The 23,852-nt window shown below is 38.7% G+C and overlaps 1 protein-coding gene across 1 annotated transcript in view; it reads right to left on the reverse strand.

Moving 5' to 3' along the window:
• PIK3R3 (phosphoinositide-3-kinase regulatory subunit 3) overlaps window positions 1-23,852 on the reverse strand; it is a 168,123-nt gene that overhangs the window by 83,127 nt on the left and 61,144 nt on the right. The window contains exons 2-3 of the mRNA XM_023554692.2: window positions 4,123-4,234; window positions 2,336-2,434 (exon numbers count right to left, since the gene is read on the reverse strand). Coding sequence (XP_023410460.2) covers window positions 2,336-2,434; window positions 4,123-4,234 — 211 coding nt within the window. The remainder of the gene's footprint in view (window positions 1-2,335; window positions 2,435-4,122; window positions 4,235-23,852) is intronic.

Here is a 23,852-nt window from a genome sequence, read left to right on the forward strand (position 1 = left end):
CAGCTCTTAACCGCTACTGCCATCAGGGCATCCATTATATGCCAGGCACTAATCTAAATGCTGGGGACACAGCAATGACTAAACAAAATCCCCACCCTCAGGAAACTTAAATTCTAGTTGAGGAGGTGTGGCAGAAAATAGACAGTGAGCAGTGCTATGCAGACAATTAAATTGAGGCAACAGCTATCCTTTGGATTGAGTGATGATTAGGGAAGACTTAAACAGGTGGCATTTATACAGATCTGAATGATAAAAAAGGAACGAATCATGCAAAGATCAGAGAGAACATTCCATCAGATAGAACAATAAGCACAAAGGCCCTAAAGCAGGAATAAGCTTCATATGTTTGAGGAACCAGTGGAGGTGAATGTAGAAGATAAGAGAGTGGCAAGAGATGAGTTGTGAGAAGGAGACAGAGGCCAGGTCCAGTAGAGTTTTGTAAATTAGAATGAAATCCTAATTCTTTACCTTAAGTACACTAAGAAACTCTTAAAGGATTTTAAACAAAGGTGTAATCAGACTCAGATCTTAAAATGATCACTCTGGTTGCTGTACAGAAAATGGTCAGTAGTGGTGGGTAAGATTAGAAATTGGGAGATGCTAACAGGCCCATTTGGAGGTGGCTGCAAAAGATCAAGCAAGATGGCTTATATTTGGATGGTAGAGAAGTGGAGAGAGAAGCATGAAGAGATTCCACAGACAGATTTGGAGGCAGAGTTGGCAGGTCTTGCTGCTGATGGATTAGATATGGGGGTGAGGGTAAGAGAGGTGAAAAAGGGTAAGAGAGGTGAAAAAGGTAATTTTGGCTTGAACAACAAATAGATGGTAGTGCTATTTCTGAGAAAGTGAAAGACTAGAAGAGAAACAGTTTAGGTAGGGGGAGTTGGGCTAGAAATCAAGAATTCTGCTTTGACCATGTTAGAGTTAGTATATTCCTTACTTATCTAAGTGGCAATGTCAAATAGGCAGCTGAATATATGCATCTGGAGTTCTAGAGGTCAGAGCTGGAAATGAGGTTTATGAATCATCATTATATAATTGTTTCTTAAAGCCAAAGGACAGGATAAGCTCGCCTTGGGAGAATGAACATAGAGAAGAGGAGGGGGCCCAAGTTCTAACCCTGGAGCACTTAACATTTACATATTGAGCAAAGGAGTGGTCTACAGTTAGGAAGAAAATCAGGAGAGTGTGATGTCATAACAGCAAAGACAATAAACTATTTCTAGGAGGAAGAGACTATGACTAATGCTGCTAAGAGGTCAGGTAAGGTAAGAAGAGAGAAGTAGCCATTGGTTTAGCAGTCCCTGTAGATTACTGGAGATAGAAGCATGACTGGAGCAGAAAAAAGTTTTGTTCAGTGAATCATTATAGAACATTCCTAAGCACAATTCAAGTGCTAAGGTATTAACTTCTTAATGTCTTTGTCAGAGACTAATATGGTGCCTCCAAATTTCTAGCATAAGACATGGGATTATTCTTTGTAGAAATACTAGGCTGGGAAGGCAATAAAGAGCCATAAAAATCTGGATTTCAGCCTCTACTCTGTCACTTATTAGCTATGTGTCTTTAGGCAAGTTAACCAACCATGTTAAGCCCCAGCTGCTTTATCTATAAAATGGGAATGGTAATAACACCTACCTCATAAGGTTGTTGTGAGGAATAAATGAGATATTGCATGTAAAGTGTTTAGTACAAAAGAGTTAGTAGTAGTTATTGTTGCTATTGTTTTCATTTTTCTTTTTGGTAGATAGCCCCTTCTTTAAAAATCTCGATACCTTATTGTAAATAGGCTATTTTGACTATTAAATGTGAACTATCTGATGTAATTTTTTTTAATATTTTTAACATGTCCCATCTTTCTAAACATAAAAATTCATACATTCACCACTTATGAGATTCTAATATGGCCACATGGGAAGCATGATACAGGCTGAAAATTGCTCTTTTACATATCCTCATCAGTCAAAATTATGTTGAGCTATATTTCTGGAGTCTGCATTACAGAAAATAATAGGGGTATTGGGGGGAGTTCCTAACATGTTACTAATAACCTTAGGCTATGCCCATGATTTCTACTTCACTAATAAGGTCAATAATATACTTTCTACTTCCTTATATTTAGTGGTTTTAATCTTTTATTTTATTGTCACATAAAAATAGTTTTCTATATATGTAAATATTCAATGTATAGACTAAGGAAAGTTAACCAAACAACTGAAAATTATGCACCTATGTATGTATGCATAAAGGTTTAAATAAAATACAGAAATCTCTACATACCCAGAACTAAAATAATGCCAGTATGGCAGTGGTCAAAAGGCTGAAAAGTACTTACCGCAAAGTCAAAGTATAATCTCCCTGCATTTTTGTTGAAGCATCTCGGACCAAAAAGGTACCATCTGGCATGTCCCGTAATTTGTCATTTACTTCCTCCCTGAAGAACAGAATTACAGGAAAATGAAAATGTAAATGCATAAGTTCTCTTCATTTGTTATTACTAAGGCTAGTTAGGAGGTGGGTGTGTCTAAGGTTATAGAATCATGGGGGCCTTCAGAGGCCATTTAGTTCCACTAGATATGCTCTTTCTGTTTTGATTTTCCATGTTATACAGTCTAAGGAAGGGATATTTGCTTTTTAAACTCTTCTAGATTTCAACTGTCTATAGGGGATAATGCTTTCAATAAGTCTTTAGGGTTCTTTAGGCAGGTCTGAACTTGCAGAGTTTCAGGAGAAACCAGCAGCTGTTTAGAAAGAGTTATATTTGAGTAACAGGGCAGCTATGTCCGATCAGAGAAGGAAAAAAATTACCAAGTTCACAAGCTTTCAATAGGATATTCTCCAATTTGAACTTATACTAACCGATTCCTTCTGAACAACTGGTTTACAACTTCAAGGAACAACACTAGAGCACTCAAAGAAACTGGAAGGACATAAAATATCCTTGACTTACAGTAGAACCATGTGATCTTAAAATATAAATTTAAATGGCATTTAAATGTGATAGATCCTTTAATCCTACAATACTAAAATTAAAATTTTCTGATCAATTTTAATACAGTGAAACCTGTGAGTGCCGAACTCAGCGGAGCTGCCTTGTTTTTCTGGGTCTGGCAAATTTTCCACCTTTGACAGGGTGCAGTCTTACCACTTTTCCGTCACTGTTTATTAGTGGAACACATCTGAGTTTTCCTTCTCTGACAGGTTTCCTCCTTACACAGGTTTGGGCTTTCACAAGTTTTACCATATAAAATATACTAAGTTCCCCTCCAGGGTCAAAATTTTCCAAGCCACATTTTGCTGAAAAAGCAAATCTACCCTTGAGTCCTGTTCCTCACAGTGCTGTCTGTGAATAACCTGCATCAAAATTACAGAGGAAGGTTTTTACAATGCAGATTCCTGGACCCTACTACCTCAGCTGATTCTTGTGCAAGCAAAGGTTTGGCAACCACTGCCTCAGAGAAAGAAAAATGAAAAATATACCTATAAAAAAAAAAAGGTTTTTTTTAATATCATTAATTCTAAAACACATGTAAATAGTCCTGAATGTGCAAATTAAATTTATTTAGAAATCTGTCCTAAACACAGTATTAAAGGTAATAATCACACCTATAACTTAATAATTTTGTCAACTTTTTGTGGGAGGAAAAGCATTAAGACACTTTTAAAATGTTCCCACATACAAACTTTTAAAACAGTAACTTCAAATGGCAATTAATGGAGCACTGGAGGCAGTGGTAGTTCTGTGGTAGAATTCTCGACTTCTGTGCAGGAAACCCAGGTTTGACTCCCAGCCAATGCACCTCATGTGCAGCTACCACCTGTCTGTCAGTAGAAGCATGAATGTTACTACAATGCTGAACAAGTTTCAGCAGAGCTTCCAGACTAGGATGAACTAGGAAGAAAGGCCTGGTGATCTACTTCTGAAAATCTGCCAGTGAAAACCCTATGAATCACAATGTGGGCAGCATATGCTTCATTGTGCACAGGGTCATCGTGAGTCATGGGCCAACTCCATGACAGCTAAGAATAACAACAAATGGGGCATTAAAAATGTTTATCTTAACTGTAATTCTCAGAGAAAATTAAAAAAAACTTTTTTTTTAATGGTATAGTTCTAGTTACCTTGAAATATCCCCCCAATACCATTCTGCATCCTGAAGAGAAGCAGCAGAACTTTCCTTCATTCCGTTTGTAACTGCTGAAGTTACTGGCTTAGGTGGCTTTGGTGGAAGAGCTAAAACAGAAATGGATATTATTTTGTAAATATAAAACATTACTTGTTTTTCTAATTTCCTCAGTCAGAAGCAGTTCATTAACTAAGCACATTAAGATTTAAATAATTATCAAATTAAAGTCTTAATTTAAACATTAGCCAAGAAGTTTTACAAATCTAGCAATAATTGCCTGAAAAGTGAAAACTTCAAGCTGCTTGGTTTTTCTCTTCTTATAAAGTACTGATTTTTAATTCCAAACAGATGTCGAAAAAAAAATTTTTTTCAGTCTCTCAAAAGACAAAGTGAAGCTCCTTTCCAACAAGTCAGTCCAAAAGCCACACAGTAGAGCTGAGCAATGTACGAGTGTGGTGGCAAAGAGTGAGGTGTCAGAGCCTGAGCAGGTAAGGACTGTGTCCACATAGGGGGACAGCAGTATGGCACAGGATCTCAGAGCTCAAGCAGGATAAAAAGGAGTTTTTTACAGGTGGAAGCCTGGTATAGGGTGCTGAAGCTGAGTGAAGTGAGAAGGGTAGCGGGCGGCATGGGGCTGGGTGGCACAGGGTGTCAGAGACCAAGTCAATGAAGAGGCAGTCCTCAGAAGTAGGCATTCCAGTACAGGGTGTTGGAGCTCAAGTACGTTGAGGAGGATAAGAACAGGGGCAGGTGGAGTATTATGGATTGAACTGTGTCCCAAAAAAAATATGTGTTATAAATCCTAATTCCTATCCCTGTGGATATTTTCTGTTATCCACAGGTGTAAAAAAAAAAAAAAAAATCCCACTGCCGTAGAGTCGATTCCAACTCATAGCAACCCTACAGGACAAAGTAGAGCTGCCCCGCAGGGCTTCAAAGGAGCGGATGGTGGATTTGAACTGCCAAACTTTTCGTTAGCAGCTGAGCTCTTAATCACTGTGCCACCAGGGCTCTGCAGGTATAGGGGTTAGGATTTCCAACACGTATTTTTTTTTTAATGGAGAAAATATTGAAGTTGACAAGGATCTCATTTTACTTGGAGTAAAATTTTACTCATTTTACTCATTTCTTGACTACACCCATGGAGGCCGTAGTCAAGAAATCAAAGGACGTATTGCATTGGGCAAATCTGCTGGAAAAGACCTCTTTAGAGTGCTGAAAAACAAAGACATCACTTTGAGGTCTAAGGTACGCCTGACCCAAGCCATGATATTTTCAATTGCCTCGCGTGCACGCGAAAGCTGGAAAATGAATAAGAAGACCGAAGAAGAACTGACGCATTTGAATTATGGTGTTGGCAAAGAATATCAAATGCACCATGGACTACCAGAAGAACAAATAAGTCGATAAGGTGGAGGGTCAGCGAAAAAAGACAGATGGACTGACACAGTGGCTGCAACAATGGGTTCAAACATAGCAATGACTGTGAGGATGGCACAGGACCAGATAGTGTTTCCTTCTGTTGTACATAGGGTCACTATGAGTTGGAACTGACTATACAGGGCCTAACAACAACATACCTGTGGATGTAATCTCATTTGGGAATAGCGTTTTCTTTGTTATGTTAATGAGGTCATTTCAGTGTTGGCTGTGTTTTAACCCAATCATTTTTGAAATATAAAAGAGCAGATTAGGCACAGAAGCAAGCAAGCACAGATGGGGAAGACAGATGCCACTCCACATGAAAATCACCAAGGAACCAAAGAACAAAAGCTGAAGAGAGACAAAGACCTTCTCCCAGAGCCTACAGATGTAAAAAAAAAAAAAAAATTGGCACAGGAGGAGCTTACGAAAATACTTTGCAGAGGAGGGAGGGCACGGTTGGAAAAACATAGAAGGCACACATTATTTGTGTAAAAATACAGTATACAAATTGCCATCAAGCACATGAAAAGATGTTCAACACCATTAGGTATCAGGGAAATGCAAACAAAACCACAATGAGAGACCTCTTCATACCCACTAGGATGACTATAATCAAAAGGACAGTTAATAACAAATGTTGGCAAAGATGTGGAGAAATTGGAAATCTCATACACTAATGGTGCAGCTGCTTTGTAAAACAATCTGGTAGTTCCTCAAAAGGTTAAACATCGAGTTACTATATGGACCAGCAATTCCAATGTTAGGTATATACCAAGAGAAATGAAAACATGTCCACACAAAAACTTGTATATGAATGTTCATAGCAGCATTATTCATAATAGCCAAAAAGTGGAAACAACCCAAATGTCCATTAACTAATGAATAAACAAAATGTAGTATATCCATACAATGGAATATTATTCAGTCATTAAAAAGGATGGAGTACTGATACATGCTACAATTTGGACAAACCTTGAAAACATTTTGCTAAGCGAAAGAAGGCAATCACAAAAGACCACATACTATATGATTCCACTGTCTAGAACTGGCAAATCTACAGACACAGAAAGTACATTTGTGGTTGCCTAGGGTTGAAGGGTCACTATGAGTTGGAATCAGCTCGACAGCAATTTTTTTTTTTTTAGGGCTGATTGTTGGGGGAAATGGGGAGTGACTACTAATCGGTACAACGTAATAAAAATGTGGTAAGGGTTGAACAACTTTGTGAACATATTAAAAACCACTGAAATATACACTTTAAATTGGTGAATTATATGGTATACGAATTTTATCTTATTAAAGCTGTTATTTAAAAAAAAAGAGGAAGAAGAAATCTCTGGGAATAGCAGACTTCTGAAATTACTAGATGAGAAGAGAGCTTACTATAATTCATACTTTTTTTCAAAGTAGCTACTTATTCATACTCTACCTTGTTTGAAAAGGATTTGATGTGGCTTATAAAAGTTGGAACTGTGATTGTGCAAAATTTAAAATTCTTCCACTTACCAACTTAACACAAGGCTTAACAGTTTCAACTTGTGGTATACACACCGTACTATGGTTATGAAAAGTACAAAGACAAGGCCTTCCCGACACTGAAAGAACAAATCTAGAGCAATGACACATGGAAACACGTGACCTCAATACTCAGCAGAATGAGGTAAACACTATAAAAAAGGTAAAAGCAAAATGTAATGGAAACCTAGCAAAAAAAGTAATTCATCCCCCCTGCAGAAACTTCAAGTTCAAACACTAAGCTTCTCAAACCTAGTCCTTACTGAACTGAGTGCCATCACCAGCAGGGTCCAACATGGACTATTCTGCCTCCTTGAAACAACAGGTGGGTTACACCCTAACCACTAAACAGAGTAACAGAGACTTGCTGTTGTCTGTATGCCTTCTCTGGAGGAGTTTTATATTGAGTTGAGTTGACTAGGCTACACGAGGAAGCTGCCATTTATGGGTGATAGTTCACTCATAGCTCTGCCACCAGTGAACACACAATGACCGTTTCACATCTATGACAGAGGGATGCCCACAGCCTCATCCTATCTTGCTTTTCTCTTCTGAAGAAATATAAGAATTAATGATTACGCAGAACTTCCTACACAAAGTTGCTTAAAAGAACACTCAATCATAATGAACTATAAGATATGAGCTGAATGCAATGTTGGCCTATTTCTACATTCTTATTATTCCATATATAAACAAATATTTATTGAATACCTCTTATGTGCTAAAAGCTGGGAATATACCAGTGAACTAGATAGAAACAGCCCTTATACTTACGGACTTTAGAATCCGAAAGGCTCCATTTCCAGATAATTCATTGTTCCTAAAATTATGGGTATGCTCTTATTTAGCTCAACTAAACTAACCTGAATCTTCAATCTAAATGTTTTACCTTCTCTGGTAGTTGCACCTGCCCCATGTGTAGACTATAGAATTTACTGGACAGAAGTAAATAAAAATTCACCTTGAATAACCTCCTAATTGTATGGAGATAAGATGATTTGTATCTATATGTCTTTTCCAGATTACAATATTATAAATAAAGGTAAAGAATTCTAAATCTCATACACTTTAAATACAGTAGAATATATAGAGGAAAAAGCTAATTAGAGTACTAAGTCATTTTCTCAACCCCTTGACAAAGCAGTTCTTGTACTGGGTGACCACTGCGATGCTGAGTGATAACAAGTTAAATGCACCTAAGCAGAAACCTTCCTAAGTAAGAATCTATACAATGCGTAGCACTTTTACTTCTGTTTAGTAGACAACAGGAAGTATATTTGTCTTTCCATTTTCAGAAGCAATAATTTTTAAATATTAGCAATATGGAAATATTAATTCCATTTTAGCTAACATGGAGATTTTTCAACAAATGTGTGTGCATGCGTGTGCATAAAAATAAAAACATCTATAAGAATACACAGACTGTTAATAGTAAATACAACAGGGATGGGGGGAATAGCAAAGGAGAGCAGTTTCTTTTTTTTTGTTGTTTACAGAAGATCTTTGGCTCTGAAGACCCTCGCCCTCTTTAAGTGCCAACATCCCCTAGAGAAATTTTCTTTTTCTCAAAATAATTGTCTATATTGGCCATCTCCAATTCTTCTCCTCCCATTTCTTCTTAAACCTACTCCAATCAATTTTTTCCCGTTGCTCCACTAAAAGGTCACGAAAGGCCTCAATTTTACTAAATCCAATGGTTAATTCTCAGTCCTTACTCACCTGGCCAACAGACAATATTTGACACATGCTCACTCACTCCTTAATACACTATCTTCACTTGGCTTTCAGGGCACCTCACTCTTGGTTCTCCTACTTTACTGGCTACTCCTTTTCAGTTTCCTTTGCTGCTTTACCCAACTTATGAAGTGGGATTGTCAAACCTTTTCAATCTCTTTCTAAGGAGCTTATCCAATCAAAGCGGAGCATTCTGTTATTGGTAACAAGAAATCTAAGCATACACACAGAAAGAAATGACAGGGTTCATTTCTTTATTTATGTAGACCTACAGTATAAAGTAAATTTTACTTTTTATCCATCTGGTATACCACAGCCAGTGAGCTCCTTGAACTTTTTTTGTCTGTACTCAGTCTAAGTGCACTTATACTGGAATTTGTTTTTTAAGACTGGTATTTGTTTATGCTGGATTGGTCTTAAGTGTGAAGGAAGTCTCACTTGATACTGTCTTTTACTGATGATTTTATATATCTTAATGTTATAAAAGTAATTACTGACTATTGGGAGGCAGTAGAGTTGATATTTCACAGTCATATGGTAAAAGCAATTGATTAATTTTTATGTACTTTCAGATAAAGTACTTCAAAAAAAAATCATAGACTGCAATATTTGGGGGATGATTTAAATTGAACTCTTCCTAGAAATATCTTCCTAAATATCTCTCTCAGTCATGTCAGTATGTAAATTATGAAATAGTTCTTAGAAGAGAAAATGGTATAATTATATATATAAAAAAAATTATATTAGACAGTTATAAATCAGGATAATATCACTTTGAACCTTCTAAGAACATGGTTTGATTGTTTTTACTCCTCTTCCCTGTTACTCCTGAAAAGATTAAATCATCAGGATAAATAAAGGACTGGTACCATGGGAAGTAGTTTTCATTAGATGTGCAATTTATAGTCCTAACTGAGAGGGGCTGTGAGAAATCATATAACAAGCCAGCAAACAAGACCACAGACAGACATTGTGATTACTTTGCCAGGCCCTTGGTGTTTTGGCACTGCCTAGTCTCCATGCAAGGACCCAACCAAAAGGTCAGCAGTTCAAACCTACCAGCCACCTCGTGGGAGAAAGATACGGAGGTCTGCTTCCGTAAAGATTTACAGACAACACACAATATAGGGGAAGTCAGCACAACTACAAAAGTATGTAAGTTTCCTAGACACATCCAAATGCTTTGAGCGACCTAGTACCTGGGGCTGAGGCCTGGGAACAATAGTTGCAGGAGGCATCTAAGTCAAGAGGCATAACATAGCTTATAAAGAAATGTTCTACATCCCACTTTGGTGAGTAACATGTGGGATCATAAAAGCTTGCAAGCAGCCATCTAAGATACATCTATGGGTCCCATTCCACCAGAGCAAGGGAGAATGAGGAAAATCAAAGACACAAAGAAATTACTGGCCCAAAAGACTGAAGAACCACATGAACCAGAGATTCCACCATCCTGAGACCAGAAGAACCAGCTGGTGCCTGGCTATAATGAAAGACTACCCTGACAGGGAACACAACAGAGAGTCCCAGACAGAGTAGGCAAAAAATGTAGAAGAGAATTCAAATTCATGAAAAAAGACCAGACTTAATGGTCTGACAGAGACTGGGAGAACCATTGAAACTATGGTCCCCAGACGCTCTGCTAACCCAGAACTGAAACCATTCCCAAGGCCCATTTTTCAGACAAAGATTAGACCGGCCTATAAAACAAAAAATAATACACGTGAGGAATGTACTCCTTAGTTCAATCAAATCTATGAGACCAAATGGGCTGTTCTCGTCCAAAAGCAGTACAAGAAGGCAGGAAGGGACATGAACTGGACGAATGGACACAGGGAACCTGGAGTGGAAAGAGTGGGTGTGTTGTCACATTGTGGGGATTGCAACCAATGTCAGGAAACAATATGTGTATGGATGTGAAAGAGAAATTAACTTGAATGGTACACTTTCACCTAAAGCACAATTTAAAAAAAGATTTACAGCCTTGGAAACCCTATGGGGAAGTTCTACTCTGTCCTACAGGGTCATTAAGAGTTGGAATCGACTAAACGGCAGTGGGCTTTTTTTTAGTTTCCATGCTCAATAGAGTTAAAGAACTAGTTTTCAGCAGTTCGCCTCCCTTCTCCAGCCTTCATCAGAGGTTCTGTTCGCTAACTGTCTAATATAAACTTTCTCTAGGTAAATAATATAAATTCAGGAACATATAAAATGAGTCATGATTATAATAATTTTTTTTTTTAGTCTTATATAATAGTAACAACACTATGCTAATTTATGGTGGCATATTTAACGTATCTGTGATCTAGAATGAGTAAATAAATAACTAGTTACTATTTTAAAAAAAAGAAATACACACTAGGGTATTCAAGGGCCAGGATGAATGTAACTTACCCTTGAATCTTTCAGAAACAAGTAATATTATTTTATACAATGGAAAACAGCACAAATAATAAAGCAAATGGGGTAAAACATTAACAAGTGAATCTGAGTAAAGGGTCATATGGGTTTTTTTTGTACTCTATGTATTTTTGCAATTTTTCTGTACATTTGAAATTATTTCTAAAAAAGACAGTTAAATACTTTTTTAAATATTAAGAACCGGAGTTAGGTACTTACTAAAACCAGGGAAGCATGGCAGATCTCATACCGTGATTTGATTTCTGAAGGCTGGTGAATAACAGGAAGGGGAAAAAAAAAAAAACCTAAAACAATATTTGAATGTATGTCTCCAGTTTACTGAAGGCTTTCAAGCCTTTGATTCCAAGCATGATACCACACAAAGCAGGAGCCATCTGTCTTTCCTTCGTTTCAGGGTCATCAAGTTTTAATTAACATTCTGTCTGAAACCCTGACCAAAGCCTTTTTAACTCTGTAACCTAAACACACAGCATAGTACCTGGCACACAGTACACATTCAATAAACGTATTCATTCAACAAATATTAACTGAGAACCTACTATCGTAGGCCTTTGTTTCTTCCATTCATAAAATGCAGCTAAAGTAGTATCTACCTACTAAGAGGATTAAATGAGTTAATACGTGTAAACTTAAAACAGTATCTGACATACAGTTAGCAGTCAATAAAATTTTAACTGTTAGCTATAGGTACTGGACTAGATGCTAAAGATAAAACAAGACAGAGAGTGTCTGCCCTCATGGAATTTACAATCCAACGGACAACTCAAATAAGTAAAGCCCACAATTACTATACTGTGGTCAAGTTTAGTAAAAGAAAAAGTATATTCAAATGGGTGAATATTACGGTATTTGAATTACATCTCAACTAAAAAAAGAGAAAAATAATGTATCTTAGAGCACACATAATAAGGGTACTCAACCCAGTCAAGCATAATCAGGACTTGTGGGGGAGATATGTGGTGTTCCAGACTAGGGGAACAACATGTGTACAAAAAAAAAATCCAAGAGAGAATTTAAAAATATTCAGAATACCCTGCACGCACAAAGTGGGAGGCAGGAATAATGGAAGTAGAGTGATTCTTATCACCCAACTAAACACAATCTCCTTCTAGCCTGTGTCCTCCTTACCCCAATATTGTTCTGAGGTGTCTTCCCATCGACCTATCCTTTCACTGCTGATCATTCCATTATGCCCTCTGGAGCTTCCTCCCTGATCATTTTCCCACATTCTAATTAAACAAACTATTTTACAACTTCAGTATCTTCCTGGAACGTTTTTTCCCACCTCCTAGCCTTCTCTGAAACCTGGCTGTCTCTAAAAGACACCACTATCTTTCAGCAATCTCTCTTAAGGGTTATTTATTCTCCCACACCTCATCTATCCTGGGCCTCTGTTCTTTCTTAGATCTCACTTTTCTACAAAGCCTTCTTTTCCTTCATCCACCCTTTAGAAGTGGTATTTCCTTGGCGATGTTTTCACTCTATACTTTTATCTACTCCCATAGCTTCAAATAATATCTATACCCTGATCCCAAAATAATATTTCTAGCTTCTGAGTCTTTTCTAAATTTTTGACTAACCAACAGGAGGCTCACAGGCATTTATTCAATAAAATATTTATTGAGCATGTAACATGTGCCAAGCACATACTAGAGTAGTGCTCACACTTTTACGTGTTTATAAAACACCCACGGATCTTGTAAGGTACAGAATATGATTTGCTAGGTCTAGGTCAGGGCCTAGGATTCTGCATTTCTAACAAGCTCCAAGGCGATACCAATGCTGCTGGTCCAAACTCTGAGTAGCAAGGAGCTTACAGTTGTGGTTGTCTCTCTTTGAAAAGTTATGGGAATTTTAAAAAAAGGAACAGGTAAATGGAGTACAGTGGTGGCTAAAATACAGTGGATTAAATACATGTGATTCTTTAGTCCTTTTATATGTCACTCCAAAATGGCATAAGATATATTTTTAATAGTGTAATATACAATAACAAAAAGATCGGGGAGAAAACAAAAGCAAATGATAGAGAACAACAGAACTTTAATATAGGAAAACCAACTAGATAAACCTGAATTAGCAGAGCACAAAAACTGAAACCCAAGCCTAAAGAGAGACAGCCCAATAAAAAGAAATCTGATTCGTAACTATACCCTAAGAAGACCAGGAATTGGAGGCATGACACATCTCCAAAAGGAGGAGTGAGGAATGGGGCCTAACAGGAGGACTGGCTGAAAGTCTATAGAAAGAGCAGTCAGATCCCCACCTTCCCTGCCCAATCCCTAATCAACCAGCAACTATACCTCCCTCACCCTAGACAAAGCCTGCATGTCAACTCACCAGTCCAGAGAACAATTAGAGGCTCTGGACTCAGACAACACCAAGCACAGCTGAGAATAAGGGTGAACTCCTTATTTAAAACAGCGAATTAAGGAAAAGTATACCGAACAGGTAGATGCCACAAGCCCTTTCCCCATCTCAGTTCTCTGAACACTGAGCAGCCAAGCTTTTCCAACCCCAGGCAGGAGTTAGGGAAATTCTTCTCTGGAGAAGCTGACGGACCCACCAAAAAACCTAAAAATTCTGGTATCTGGGGGTTCCCCAACAAAAAAGGTATTCGTCATCTTATTACCCTTCAGTGAAAGCCTCCAGTTAACAAGTCCTGCTTACTCTCATAGAGCTTTCAATCAGGTTTTTAGTATTTCATTCTTAAGTAAGAACAAACCACCAGACATTTGAGGAAAGCCATCAACATAAAAGAAGACTTAAGCTAGAGGGAAAAAAGGGAACTTTGAGTAAACAGAGAATTTAAGAAGAAAACTTCACAGACACACACAAAAAGTACACCTTCAGAAGTAAAAAGAGAAATATTGTACCTACGAAACACAAACAAGATCTATAATACCAAAATAACAGAAGTCCTTGTATGTTAAAATTATTACAGAAATTTAAAAAAAAAAAAAAAAAAACCTCGATTGACAAGCTAGCGGGATAGAGTTGAGGAAATCTCCCAAGAAGCAGAAAAAAGACAGCAAGAAAAAATAAGAGAAGGTGAGGATCAATCCAGAAGATACAACACTGAACTAACAAGTTCCAAAAAACAAGAAGAGAAGAACATTTAAAAGTAAGTAATATAAGAAGAAACTTTCAGAACTGAAGGATATACATTTCCAGAATGAAAGTGCCTAAAGAGTACTCCACAGAGTCAAGGAAAAAGATCCACATCAAAGCAGATGACTGTGGAATTTCAGAACATCAGGTATAAAGAGAGGGCCCTAAATCTACCAGAGGGAAAGAAGAAAAAAAAAGACAGGTCACAAAGGACTAAGACCTGAAATGTCTTTGGATTTCTCAACAACAACACTGGAAAACTAGGAACACTGAAACAAAACCTCAAATTCTGAAGGTAAATTATTTTTAACCTAGAATTATATACCCTGCCAAATTATCAATTATGTATAGGGATAGAATTGACATTTTCAGACATAAAAGGTCTCAAATATTTCTCTCCCAGCCGTCCTTACTTAGGATGCACCTGGATGATGTGTTCCACCAAAATGAAGAAATAAGCTAGGAAAGAAGATGGCACAGGATTCAGGAAAGGGGATGCCAACACAGGAGAGAAGTAAAGGCAATCTGCAATATAATGATGAACAGGAGTACCAGGATGACAGCTAAAAACAATAGTTGTGATTCAAGCAAGAAAATGAAGGGCAGCTTAGGGGTTATGTTGAAGAAAAATAATGGAAATAATAGATCATTTCATGTTTAACCACACTGAGATGAGTGTTACAGTTCTAGGATAGCACATGGGAATAATACTGTCCTATGTACATAAAGAAAACAGGCAAATGTTTAAAAACTAAGATAATTATTAATTCCAAGAAAAAGATATATATGAAAGAAAATGTAATCACAATATACTAATGGCTTGGCTCTAAATTCTATTTTCATAGTCATAACAGTGTAAATATTGAATAATAATTTGGCAAAAAATTATAATTGTGATATAAACATATTGAAAAAATGTACGAAGGGAAAGAGTGTTTGGCATAATCTCCATCTTCCTTAGAGGGAATAAATAATATCAAAAGGAGGAATTTTTTTAAATAGCAATTTAAGCTCATTAGAGAAACAAGGAGGTAAAAACCCAAGGAAAAAGCTACAAGAACTAAGTGTTGCCTCTGAGGATTAGAAATTAGAGGTGACGGGAATAGGGCAGAGAGCTGTTTTTTGTTTGTTTGTTTACTATAAATCTTGTAGTACCCTTTTGACTTTTTAAACAATTAATTTGTACTGCTTTGATAAAAAATAAATTTTTAAAAAACCTAGAGTTTATTCTGGTTCTACCACTTAAACTTAAACTAGATTTGATAAATTATTTTACTTCTCTGAGCCCTGGGTTCAGTGGTATATTGAAGCCAGCTCATACAGACTAGGGGGAGCTGACTGATAAATTTGCAAGAATTTGAAAAGCTGGTTGCTAAACACAGACATTATTAAAAATTAAATCATATAAATTCACAATTAAATTATATTAAAAACAAAGATAATAATACCCAAGACTCATCACTTCCTAAATATTTTACTTCTATGATCTTTAGGTTATTTACATGCATTGTATCTATCTAGTCAGAACACTTAGTGCTACTGAGCATCTCTCCCCAACTCTGCATTCAGTATGTCACTTTGGTTAGCTTGAAATCAACCATGGAAGGAGTATTTATTTATACTTTGAAAATTAGCAGATGTTAACAAATCAGAGCTTGATTTATTGTTTTAATGACTGTTTCCCAGGGGTAAGCAAACTACACCCACAACAAAGAATGGTTTTTACATTTATAAAGGGTTGTAAACACATACAGATAAATATGACACTGAGACCAAATGTGGCCTGCAAAGCCTAAAATATTTACTATCTGCCTCTTCACAAAAAAAGTGTATTCACCCCTAATCTAGACTTAACAAAAGGATGGGTGGAGAAATGTTAATTCAATGGAATAATTATTCCACCGGACTCAGCCGGCTGCAACTTTAGTGTAACAAACAACTTAGATGGTGTTCAAAACCAAATTTATCCTCCTCATCAAACCCATTCCTCCTATTTACCCTATCCAGATGAAAGTCATCACCTTGCATTTGTCAAAAGTCACAGAACTATGCACCAAAGAGTATATTTTATTGTATATAAATTTTTAGTGATTTTTTTTTTTAATCACTTTTGGAACTTTTTCAACACAGATGCCTCAGCCCAACTCCCCGGTGATTCTGATTCAGTTGATCCAGAATGAGACCTGGGCATCTATGTTTTCTTAAACAACACAACTGATAATTATGATATAAAACTAAATTAATTTCTTATCCCTAACCTTGCAAATGCACTCTCTGATTTATCTCTCTCCAGCTTTCCCACTTACTGTACTACTCCCCCTGTTCTTTCACCTCAATAAGATCTTCAATTCCTGGAACTCACTCCTTTCCTTCTCGATGCTTGTCTCAACTCTTCTATCCCAACTACTGTCCTCACTTCTTTTGCCCCTCTTATCCTCCCAACTGCACCTGCCTGGCAAAATCCCAACGTGAATCAATCCATTTTCCTTCCTTTTTTGCTACTCTCCCTAAGCTGCTGGAGGGGGAAGAAGTCACATCTTCTTCAATTGATTTCTCTAGTGATGGTGTCCAACCATAACTGAACCCACAATGTGATCCAGAAATCTTTCCCTAGAGTTGCATCTCTCCCATTCTTCACTCTGGTTATTTCAAACCTTCTCCACCTTCCTCAAACATCAATCTTCACCTCTCCGCACTCATTTTTGTAGAACCAGTTCATCTCCTACGTAACACAGAAAATAAAGATCTTGAGAAGAGAGCGACTTCAGCCTCCTGCCATTCACCTATAAATTTATGTGCATCACACCTCAACTAAATTAGTCCCTCTACCAATGTTGTGGATCTCATCTCCTTTTACACTGGAGGATCTATAGTCTTCCAATACTCTATTCTCACTCTCTAGGATCTTTAGCCTCTCTTGCTTTACTGGCTCCTTTCCCACCAGCTTGTAAATATGCCCAAATCTCCCAACTATAGATACCCTTAGAGAAGTGGTTCTTTTGGGTTGTAAGTTCCTTTAAAGAACAGATGAAAGCCTGAAGTCTTTCCTAAGAAAAATGTACATATACATAAAATTTAAATATAATACTAGGGGGAATCTATAAATCTATAAATCTAAGAACCCATACCCTGTCACTACTGTTCTCTTTTCCCCTTCATACTCAAGTTTTTTGGAAGAGCTGTACACCACCTCTCTCCACTTGAGTTCCTTTCTGAATCCACTGCAGTCCTGCCTCCCAACCCCATAACTCCACTGAAATCATTCTTGCCAAGTCAATGACCCTGTTGCTAAATCAGCAGACGCTTTACAGTCCTTATCTGCAGCATTTGATACTGCTGATCGTTCCCTCCTTTTTGAAGCCACTCTACTCAGCATCTGAGATGGTACACTCTTCTATAAGTTTTTCTACCTCTCTGGCCATTTTTTCTAAATCTGCCACAGGCTTATTTTCCCAAGCTAGTTGGGGTATCATCAGAATCTATCTTTGGTCTCCCTCCAGTCCCTCACTCTACACCAACGACATCACAAACTGGTAGTCAGTGCATGTCATGGATTGAATTGTGTCCCCCAAAAAATGTGTATTAACTTGGTTAGACCATGATTCCAGTATTGTGTGGTTGCTCTCCATTTTGTGATTGTAATTTTATGTTAAGAGGATTAGGGTGGGATTGTAACACCACCCTTACTCAGATCCAACGTAAAGGGAATTTCCCTGGGGTGTGGCCTGCACCATGAGATAAAAGGAAAGGGAAGCTAGCAGAGGGTGGTGACCCCATTCCGTCAAGAAAGCAGCATCAGAAGCACAGAGCGTCCTTTGAACGTGGGGTCCCTGTGCCTGAGAAACTCCTCACCCAGGGGAAGACTGAGAACAAAGGCCTTCCTCTAGAGCCCAGAGAGAGAGAAAGCCTTCCCCTGGAGCTGACGCCCTGAATTTGGACTTGTGATCTATTAAAAAAAAAAAAATCTACTAGACTCTGGGAAAATAGCAACACTAGATGACTAAGACAGACCATAAGGCTGATGTTAGTGAGCAGACATGTATTGCTTTGCCCTTACAATGAGAATTGTTCCCCCAACCCAGAACGTTGATAATTTTTAATTATGTGCCAACATTAAAAATTGGGGAACCGCCCATCAAAATCTTCATTTCTGGTTTCTATCAAAAAGCTGGAAGGTCGGGAAACACTGAGCCATTATTGCCACATACATACACAAACCAAACCTACTGCCGCCGAGTCGATTCCAACTCATAGTGACCTTATAGGACAGAGTAGGGTCACTGCCCCATAGAGTTTCTAACTCTGTAATCTTTACAAAAGCAGATTGCCACATCTTTCTCCTGGTAGGTTGAACCATTGATCTTTCGGTGAGCAGCTGAACACTAAACCACTGTGCCACCAGGGCTCCTTATATTGCCACAAGACAAGTATTTCCTAGGGTCTCCCAGACACCCAGGCTAAGTATTAGTTGTCATTTTCATTCTGCCGGTATAGTTTTGTTTTTTGTTTTTTTTTTCTATTTTAAAAATATCCATGGTGGTCATAGTCCCCAAACCTTCTGTTGGCCCAGGACAGGAACCATTGCCGAAGACAACTCATCAGACACGGAAGGGACTGAACAATGCGTTGGAAAGAGATGCTGATGAAGAGAGAGCTACTTGTATCAGGTGGATACTTGAGACTGTGTTGCCATCTCCTGTCTGGAGGGGAGATGGAAGGGTAGAGAGGGTTACAGAAACTGGCAAAACGGTCACGAAAGGAGAGACTGGAGGGAGGGAACGGGCTGACTCATTAGGGGAGAGTAAATGGGAGTATGTAGTAAGGAATTTATAGGCTTATGTGTGACAGACTGACTTCATTTGTAAACTTTCACTTAAAGCACAATAAAAATTATTAAAAAAAAAAAATCCAGCCTATTTCACTCATTAATGTTATCTGTACACAGGCACGTTTGCAACACTATGCTCTGCACACTTCTGTGGACTAATTTCCAAGCTGTAGGCTCCCATATCTTATCTCTAACCACTCAACCCCCAAGTTGGCTAATTCCTTCACATAATTCATGTCTCATGACTTCTTCAAGGAACATTCTCAAGATGCTGTTTACCTGGCAAGATGGAAGCACCCCTCTATGTAGTACCATAAGCACTCCTTGCTTACCTCTATTGTAATATTTGTCTCCATCAGAATAATATCTTACTTATCTGTGACTGCCACTAGGCTATAAGCTCCCAGCAAGTAGTGTGTATACTGGGGTCATCACTGTAACCTAAGCACCTAATATACTGCTTAGTTTATGGTAGAAGTTCCCTAAGTATTTTGTTAATAATGGAACTTCCTGATATACTAATTCACCCTAAATTTATCAAAACAAACTATCATTACTAACCCTGCCATACAGAGATTTGTAAAAAGATGAGCACCTATATTCCTCCCCACCTATATATGGGGACGTATAAGAACAACTAATTTACCTAGTGCTTGAAAAGCCCTGAGTGACACAAACAGTTAAGTGCTCAACTACTAACCAAAAGGTCAGCAGTTCAAACCTACCCAGAGGCACCCTGGAAGACAGGCCTGGCAATCTGCTTCCAAAAGCTCAGAGCACTTCTACTCTGTACACATGGGGTTCTCAAATCAGAATGCACCTGACAGCAACTAAAAACAACTCTGTCCTATAGGGTCACTATGAGTCAGAATCGACAGCAACAGGTTTTTTTTTGTTTGTTTGTTTGTTTTGGTTTTACTTACAACATATATACATTCTAAATGTTTTATATGTATTAACTAATTTAATCCTCACAACAACCTTATATATTATTATAACCATGTTACATATGGAAAACAGAAGCATGAAGAGGTTAAGTAACTAGCCCAAGGTTGCCCAACTAGTAAGGGCTGGAGCTGAGATGTGAATCCAGTCTTGCTCCAGGGTCCATCCTCTTAACTACTTCACAGACTGCCTCTTACTCATTGAGGATTGAATGGTTCCTTCTAAGTCAATAATTTATAATATGCTTTGAGAGCTCATTTTTGAAAGAAGTTCGTCAACCCTTCTTAAGTCAACATCCTGAACAAATAAAATAACAAAATTAGAGAAATTTTAAAGCACGATATCAAAACAAAGTGTTGATATTGCAAGCATGCCATCACCAATTCTTATATTGTGTTTGGATTGAATGGTGTTCCCAAAATACGTGTTGTGAATCCTAGCCCTGTTCCTGTGATTATAATCCCATATGGGAATGAGTTTTCTTTGTTGTATTAATGAGACAGTGTTAGTGTAGAGAGAGATATAAAAAAGATTAAATAAGCAAGTGAGCAGCAGAGATGGGGGAAGATAGATGCCACACCACAAGAAGATCACCAAGGAACCAGTTTCCCTCACAGCCAACAAAGAGAGAAAGCCTTCCCCTACAGCTGGTACCCTGAATTCAGACTTATAACCTCTTAAACTGTGAGAGAATAAATTTCTGTGTGTTAAAGACACCCACTTGTGGTGTTTCTGTTATAGCAGCACTAGATAACTAAAATATATGGATAGGGTGTAAAAACTTTTATATGAAATTCTGTTGTAAAATGGTGGGAGGAGTAGTAGCATCATCAGAACCTGCCTAACTTCAGGGAGGGTAATGACCAGGCTCAGTGTAAAGTTGATTACCATGAGATGGAGGTCAGACATACCTCCACTCTCCAACTTCTTTTTTTTTTTTTTTACCAATTCTGACACCAGCCACTCCCCCCACAGCACTCTTTACTTCTCTTCTGGGTTCTATAATCTGTTCCAACGGCCACACAGAACTCAGAGACCATGCTCACAGTTAAGTGGATCAATAAGGAACTGATAACTCAGGGTCATGATCAACAGGTTACAACTCTGGATCAGGATCAGTGAACACACAGACAAAGTCTGAAAGCTTTTCCAAAGAGGAGAGCACATTCCCCCCTTCTTCAGTACAGAACAGCTCTCTCAGCTCCTCTTGGACACGCAAGCCACCAAGCCTTTCTCTTTACCATGCACACTCCCTGTCAGCCGTGCAGATCTCCCTTCAGCCCCCTTAGGACAGACTTCCTCTTGGCCCCCTGAGGACAAACTTCTTCTCAGCCCCCTCAGGTCAGGCTTCCTCTTGGCTCCCTCATGACAGGCCTTCTCTTTGCCCCCTCAGGACAGGCCTCTCTGCCTTCAGCCTTCCTGCCATCACCACCGACTCTGCCACAGGTACCCTTCCAGACCTGTCTCCGTCTTCAGTGTTATAGTCCTTGACCCATGTTACAGCTGTTTTAGGGAGTTCCTTGCCTCCTTTCTGTCTGCTGCTTCTTTCTTCCTCCTGCTGCTTCTCTTCTTGCTTCTTTCTGTCTGAAAAACTTCTCTGGGGTTGGCTGCATATACACACAACTCCTTGTAAATTTCAAGGCACAGTGCTTCCACCAGGGTCACAAATTGACCGATCTCCTCTTGCTAGTCCACCGACAGTTCATTTGCACAGTAGGCTACAGGCACTTCATTTGCATAGTCTCCTGACCAATCCCTGCAAGGTGCATACCAACTACAGGGCAGGCTGCAGCCCAGGACTAGGCAAAAAATATCAAACTACAAGTTGCTTATACCTTACCCAAGAAATATCAATCAACCTGGAGAAAAGTAACAAACCCCCTGGGGTAGAAAACTACGGCAAAGATACTCCTCAGGGCTTAAGGAAAAAGTTTCTCAAGCTGCTTTTCCGAAGAATCAAGGCAAAGGGCCACATAAAAGAACTCATTTCATCATAGATGTACATGCATATTCAACATAAACTTTTAGGTTAAGTTTTAACCTAAAATTTATTCAACTTTTCTACATAATACAAAATTCATCTTTAAAGCAGCCTTATTAACTGTGGCAACTGGGAACACTGAAAACTCAAACTTATTACTGAACTGGATATTCTGAGAAGATAAATTTGTGGTTAAAATGTAACAAAGAGGACATTTCCTGGAAGATGGTGGCCTGAGCAGTTCTACATACCCATCCCTCCACATGATCACCAAGGAAAACAACCAGAAATCAGTAGACTCAACTCTGAAAAGCAGTTGGAAGGTCACAGCAACTAAGCAAACGCCGAATCAAGAAAAAGGCGACTTCTAAGTGGTAGGAAAATGTTTAAATTCTACTGCCTGTGTTCTTTCCACCCCCTTACCCAGAAGCAACAAACCGCAGACCATACTCTTAGAGAAGGAGCCTGAAACTCTGGCTTGGGAGAGAAAAGAGCAGACTTTGCTAGCAGATTATGGTGTTTGTCTGCTCTGATCTGTCTAGGGGTAGCCTGAACGACTGAAGCGGGGCACTCTCCTCAGTCTGGCCTGCCTCAGAGCTCACGTGGGGCTTTGGGGTAGGGGCATTGAACAATGCCTCCTGGCTGTGACCTCGCATACCCATCTTGAGCTAAACCGTGAAACTGTTTTTAGGTGCCACCAAGTCAATTCCAAATCACAGCGACCCCATGTGACAAAGCAGAACTGCTCCCATGGGGTTTTCTAGGCTGTAATCTTCATAGGAGCGGATCGCCAGGTCTTTCTCCCACAGGGCCTCTGGGTGGGTTCAAAGTACCAATCATTCAGTTAGCAGCTGAGCATTTAACAAGTTCACCACCAGGGCTCCTTCAACAGTGCAATAAAAACCAAAAACCCACTGCCGTCGAGTCGATTCCAACTCATAGCGACCCTACAGGACGGAGCAGAACTGCCCCACAGAGTTTCCAAGGAGCGCCTGGCAGATCGAACTGCCGACCCTTTGGTTAGCAGCCGTAACACTTAACCACTACGCCACCAGGGTTTCCAACAGTGCAATAGGAGCATACAATTAACACAAAAAGGCTGAAAGAGAAGCTGAAATGAGAGTTTCTTTCAGAAATCACCACTTTCAAAAACACCATGTATATGGAGGAAGTGAGAAGGCCATACACATTCTCTTAGTTATTTAATGCTGCTATAACAGAAATACCACAAACGGGAGGCTTTACCAAGGAGAAATTTATTTTCTCACAGTTTAGGAGGCTCAAAGTTTTAATTCAGGGCGCCAATTCTAAGGGAAGGCTTTCTTTCTCTGTCGACTCTGGGGAAAGGTCCTTGTCTCTTCAACTTGTCCCCTGGTTTCCTGGTAATCTCCATGTGGCTTGGCATCAATCTTCCCCCATCTCTCCTTCTTTTGCTTACTTGTTTAATCTCTTTTATATCTCAAAAGAGACTGACTCAAGATATACCCTACATTAACCCTTTCTCATTAACATAACAAAGATAATCCACTCCCAAATGGAATTATAACCACAGGCATAGAGGTTAGGATTTACAACACATATTTTTTAGGGACACGATTCAATTCATAACACAGATACTCAGGACAAAATGCAGATAAAGAAAATACCTAAGACCCTATGCTTTCACTTTGGGCTGATCTCTAAACACAGTACAAGCAAATCTAAGGGTTAAAGTAGGACCCTAGTACAGAACCAAATTGCAAAGACTAGATCAAGAGGCAATTGTCTGGAC

The sequence above is a fragment of the Loxodonta africana genome, chromosome 3 (genome assembly GCF_030014295.1).
Source record: "Loxodonta africana isolate mLoxAfr1 chromosome 3, mLoxAfr1.hap2, whole genome shotgun sequence".
Classification (NCBI taxonomy): Eukaryota; Metazoa; Chordata; class Mammalia; order Proboscidea; family Elephantidae; genus Loxodonta; species Loxodonta africana.